This window comes from Perissodus microlepis, chromosome 13, assembly GCF_051167445.1.
Source record: "Perissodus microlepis isolate ML-2025 ecotype Zambia chromosome 13, ASM5116744v1, whole genome shotgun sequence".
NCBI lineage: Eukaryota > Metazoa > Chordata > Actinopteri > Cichliformes > Cichlidae > Perissodus > Perissodus microlepis.
Window position 1 is genome coordinate 16,962,326 of NC_140473.1, and position 5,729 is coordinate 16,968,054.

The 5,729-nt window shown below is 40.0% G+C and overlaps 1 protein-coding gene across 1 annotated transcript; it reads right to left on the minus strand.

Moving 5' to 3' along the window:
• On the minus strand, nt 1-5,470 carry ppa1b (inorganic pyrophosphatase 1b). Its single transcript, XM_084948287.1, has 11 exons — nt 5,298-5,470; nt 4,485-4,549; nt 4,061-4,114; nt 1,718-1,837; nt 1,542-1,628; nt 1,295-1,421; nt 1,087-1,214; nt 792-877; nt 599-674; nt 450-489; nt 1-367 (listed from the first exon to the last, which is right to left on the minus strand). Exons 1-11 carry the CDS (start codon nt 5,356-5,358, stop codon nt 336-338), a joined length of 876 nt encoding a protein of 291 aa, XP_084804413.1. The 5' UTR covers nt 5,359-5,470; the 3' UTR covers nt 1-335.
• Between the last annotated feature and the right edge of the window lie 259 nt (nt 5,471-5,729).

Genomic DNA, 5,729 nt, shown 5'->3' on the forward strand with positions numbered 1-5,729 from the left:
ATAAGTTAACCAGAGAAGCTTTATTAAAGCAGTTCGGTCTCAGACAGGACACACGCATCTACTAGGCACAGTACCTGCACTTTGTTCATTACAGCACATCTCCAAAGAGATTTTTTAAATAAGCGAAAAATCGTTGGTCATGACATAAGTGCTCTCTTTCTCTACAGTATCATTACTATTGATCAATAGTATCGCCATTCTTCTCCATCTACAAGGAGATAGGTAAACCCAGACCCCACCACCCATCATCCCATTGGTTCCTAATCCAAGTCTGTCTTCAAGTATTCCTGTGAGAGATGAGCTTTCCTCCTGGTCCACTTGAAGAAGGTCCTCTTTTACTTCCTCTCATAGTAGAACCATTTATCAACTGCGAATGAAAACAACCGTGTAAATCTCACATCTGAACACTCAACCTCAGAAGTAATCATAACAATTATATGAAATGTTACCTGACGAGGGGACAGGCTCTTCTTTTCCACACGGGCATGTCTTTAGAAAGAAAAAAAAAAAATAGAAAGAAATAAACATCCATCAAAGAGACCCAAAGTTGAAATTTCTGATGTTATATTGCAAAATCTGGCAGGGATAGAAGTCTTACCTCACCAACAGCAGCAGTAGCCTCATCTGCAGAGCAGCAGAAAGGGCTGTCGGCAGCTGAGACACATGTGTTTTTGCTGTTTTGTTTGATAATATAGAGATTTATAGTAAGTATGACTACTTCCATATTCAAGAAATTAATGGCTGCAAGTTTGCATTTCTTCTAAAAGCAGCTGATAAAAGTCACAGTTTACCAGTTCAGTTCACCAGCGCTAGCCTTTTGGGAAATGAGGGCTTTCCAGAAGTTGTGAGTGCTCTTGATTACTTCAATGGCAAAGTCCTGAAACATAAAACAGCAACTACATATGAGTGTAGGACTTTTAATAGTAATTATAAAGTAATCAAAGCTTTTATAACTGAACATGCAGGAACTAATTTGACGGTTCCTTGAACTGTTTTATAACTGAAGGCTGAGTTTGACAAAGAAGGAAATGCTGACAAAGTGTTTAAAAAATGACTGGTTGGCTAAATGAGATGTTAGGTGGCGACCTTGTCTTTGAACTCCTCATTGAAAGCAAACTGGTTTTCTGGTTTCCCATCTGGTACTTTGTACCTCCTGAACCAGTCGACTGTGGCCTCCAGGTAGCCAGGTTTCAGGCGCCGGACATCACTGATGTCTAATGATGGACAACATCATCATCATAAGTTCATGACGCTAATGCAGAAAAACTAAAACTGAGAAATCTGAGGCACTTACTGTTAAACTCGCTGGCCTCGGGGTCATCAACATTGATTGCAATCACTTTCCAATCTGTTTCACCCTCGTCGATCATGGCCAGGATGCCGAGGACTTTCACTTTGATTACTTCACCACGGGAGCACACCTACACAGGACATTCCAGCTCATGGTTAATTTTCAGTAACAAAGAAGAAATCACATAATTGGCAGTATTATCCATTTATGAGATAAAACACAATCACAAAATCATCAGCGTGCACTGCACCTTACTGCCGATCTCACAGACATCTATGGGATCATTGTCACCGCAGCAGCCAGTGTCTCCATCTTTATGTGACGGATCTTCCCACGTCTAAGACATGAAAGCAGGAAGTTAAATCACTCACTGTTCAAGCAATCTACTAATGTGGATACTTCAGCTCTTTTGAACAAAATACTGACCTGAGGAATGGCTCCGTAGTTCCATATGTAGCCTTTATGTGGGAAAACATTGGCAACGTAGCGCAGCTTGCCCTTCTTAACGTCCTGCTTTATTGGATTCAAGAGGTCTTTTGTAGCAATCTGAAAGAAACAAATTCTTAATGAAGTTAATATTAAGTTCATTCCTGGCAAATGGCATGCACTTGTAACTTAATGTTACATGCACATGTAACATTAACAGCTAGAAACAATAATTCTTCATACAGCTATCAAAATTGGGAAACAATACATTAGCCACAGTAAATACACTGTGGAATAAGCTCAAACCAAATCTTCCAAGATCTGATGCAGAATTCAGAGAGTTCATCACAGTGCAAAAAGTAACTAATGATGACAAAACTCAGGGAAAATTTAATCTTAAATGCTAAGACGATATCCTGGTAAAGATGTTTGCAACCAGAGCTCCTGTGGTGAAAATCTGGAGTAATGAGGGCGACTTTCAAGAGGCTTAGGAGATTCTTCAGCAGGGAACAGAAGAAAGCAGCTGGCAAATAAAGATGTAGGGGAAATATTCTGTAAATGCTGAATGACAGCAAGTTAATGAAATGCTACAGATTAACTGGTGCACAGATAATGTCCACGGTGGAGCTCGTTAGAGATGCGCTCACATCTCTCGCCCAAGGGAAAAACGCTTTAACGGCAGAAATTACAGCGATCGTAACACTCAAACATTTGGAAAGTGGAAAAATATAACAGTGCAGCAACAATGACTTCACACTGTCACAGTGGAGTGAGCGCACAAACATTTACAGCACTGTCACAGACTACATCACAGACACTGTCACAGTCTCATATTATGAAGAAGCTCATTACTGTATTGAAATGACTAGCACAGGAAATTAACAAGTAAACTACTACAAGTGATGCAGTGAAAAAACCTCTTTCCTGATTTCTTTTCTCCTTTTGCATATTTGTCACATCTCCATTTTTCAGATCATCAAATAAATGTGATTATTAGACAATGATAAGCTGAGTAATTACAAAATGCAGTTTTTGAATGATTTCATCTATTAAGGGAACAAAGCTATCCAAACCTACATGGCCCTGTGAGAAAAAGTAATCACCACCTAAACCTCATAACTGATAGTGCCACCATTGGTAACAAGAACTGCAATCAAATGATTGTGATAACTGGTAATGAGCCCTAAATATCGCTATGGAGAAATCTTCAATCTCGAGACTTGAGTGACAAAACATTTCTCCCACTGAAAACGATGAACGGAGTCAACTTTTTGGGATACTTGGTGGTGTGTTTGCCTGATGGAGGCATTCTTCTTCGGGATTGTCTGTTTGAGAGCTGAAATCACAGTTCCATCAATTACAGCAAGTTATCCAGGCACGTTTTTTTTGTTCTTTTCTCCTTGAACTCTGCGATAGATGCCATTTTTACCTCATCTCTCTTTTTTTTTTTGTATTGTTGAACCATGAATTGTGACCGTCACTGAGGCAAGTGAGGCCTGCAGTTTTTTCAGATGTTGCTCTGGGTTCTTCTGTGACCTCCTGGATGAGTAGCCAATGTGCTCTTGGAGTGATTTTGGTAGCCTGGCCACTGCTGGGAAAATTCACCACCATTCCAAGTTTTCTCCATTTGTGGTTCACGGCTCTCATCATGCTTGGTTAGTCCCAAAGCCTTAGAAATAGCTTTGTAACCCTCTGTAGACTGCTACATATCAGTGACTTTGTTTCTCATCTATTTTTTAGATCATGGAATGAGATGTTGCTCTGTCAGACAGGTTCTCTTTAAGTGACCTCTTAAAGCAACAGGCCTGAGTGAGCTAGTAAAATTGAACTCTGCTTTCCAAAAAATGTGATAAACATTTAATTCATGTTTTAACAAGTGTGGGATAACCACACACACACACACACACACACACACACACACACACACAGACACACACACACACAGACACACACACACACAGACACAGACACACACACACACAGGGCCTTCCTCTTAATAAAAACATCATTTAAAACTGCAGGAACACTGGAAACTGTCCTTGTCAAGGGAGAACTGAAGTTGCCCCTTCTCCCAAAGAACAGGAGTCTACTAATGCAAAAATTATATCGGCTGGACTATTACCTGCACTATTCTCCTATTGGTTCCAACAGGTATTGCACAGACTTTGTACTAGATTAAAAAGCACGTAATATCTTATCTGCATTCTCACACACACCGATGTCAGGGCTGCACTCAGTAAGTAAAAACACCTCAAAAGTATATATATTTTTTGTTTGTTTTCCTTCTTGTGTCAATCAACTGCACCTTCAGAAAGAATGCATTATGCGCAGCACCAGTCTTACCTCCATTTTTGCATTTGTCCATCTTGGCACTTCAACAACCATGTGAAAGATGTTCTGAAAAACAGAGAGAAAGAAATCTATTGAACTGTCTTTAAGTTATTTTAAGTTTGTTTTTTTCATTCATACTTAAGCGAGACAATTCTAAACTTTTTATCATGCATTCAAGCTCATGCTCAGGTATTGCTTCAATTAACTGCTGCTGGCAGATAAGATAAATAATCTACAGCAATCACAAAAGGTATTGACACAGCACTGAGAACATGGAGTAAAGGCCACTGCCTTGCAAATCGATTATTGGCTCACTACTACAGAAAAAAAAAAGCAGCTGAACATCACTGCCTGTGCTGCAGGGGAAATTTATCTTGAGGGCTGATCTTATAAATGCACACATATTTACACACGTAACAGGGTAAAGGTGGCTTACCTGGCCTTCGTCAGCATACATAGGTATGTCATGAAATGGTGAGATGTACTTCCCTTCAGCATTTTCTGCAACAAAGATTAAACATTGTATGAGGCAGGCAAATACAAACTGCTCAATGACAGCATTCAGCTGAATGAAGTCATTCATATCGTGCTCGGAGGCCCCTGCTTGCAAAGGCTGGACTGTGCCGTGCATACTTAACCGGAGCTTATTTTGCCCTTACTTCTTTACTGCAGCTGGTATGAACGTGCTTTAATGAAAAACCTGCAGTAATCTAGCCATAAAAACTGTAAACTGTGAGACAACAACAACACTAGATTATAATGTGATGATAGTCAAAGCCTTTGCTGAAATTACTAAGTACACTTTGACCCACAATAAATAAGAGCGGGGGTTGTTATAAATCAATGAGGGCGTAGTCCCACCATCTCCAAGGATTTATGATGTCTGCAGGTAATTTAGCATCGTGCGAAAGTTAGCCAAAAACAACTTCCTTCTCCCATGTACAAACAGGTAGGTCGCCGATCAGGTATAGCCACTTAATGTCAGATCCATCATTATTTCACAGGGCCAAACCTAAAGGACCGGTTAGGCCAGGTTATTGGACTCGAGAGGAGATTTACTATCGGTTTTAAAACATTCTATTAATTCCTACTGCAAGGATATATGTAAATACACACACTTCACTGATATGACTGAAGGGAACATGCAAAACAAATGAATAAGTGACACGTGGGAGGTTGCGGCTAGCCGGTGGCGTTTGAAGAAAGTCCTAAAAGTAGAGAATATTACTTATGCTTATTTCCTACTTACTGAAAAACAAGCGGTAGCTCAGGGAGTTCGGGTTTCCCCTCTCTTCTACCGAGAAGCTCATGTTTTCGTTTGGCTTTCTGTTTCACGCTGGATTTGGGTGAAGGATGGCGTCGGAAGAGTCTGCGCAGGGCTCTCGCGCTGCGTTGTCAGTCACGGAGGGCACCGCGCATGCGTACTTAGCCAATGATGCCTTCATAGGCGATTGGAAATATTAGCTTCAACAGAAAAAAAAAATCTCCCATTGAACTTCATTACTAGTAATAACCACCAAGCTAGAACTTTATCTGTGAACATCAGTGCTAACAATATTATCCATTATCCACGATACATGTGTACTAAAGGTTGAGAGTTTATACAAAAACTAAGAGGAAAAAACATATATAAGACCTTATGATTCACAAATTGACATAATATATTCAAATTGTGCAAAAA

What these genes read in the sequence shown, in the direction of transcription:
- ppa1b (XM_084948287.1), bottom strand. Translation starts at nt 5,358, where the DNA reads ATGAGCTTCTCGGTAGAAGAGAGGGGAAACCCGAACTCCCTGAGCTAC. An exon ending in GAGCTACCGCTTGTTTTTCA is followed by an intron (nt 4,550 to 5,297) that starts GTAAGTAGGAAA and finishes TCTTTGTTGCAG; the next exon opens with AAAATGCTGAAGGGAAGTAC. An exon ending in CGAGGCCAGCGAGTTTAACA is followed by an intron (nt 1,215 to 1,294) that starts GTAAGTGCCTCA and finishes GTCCATCATTAG; the next exon opens with ACATCAGTGATGTCCGGCGC.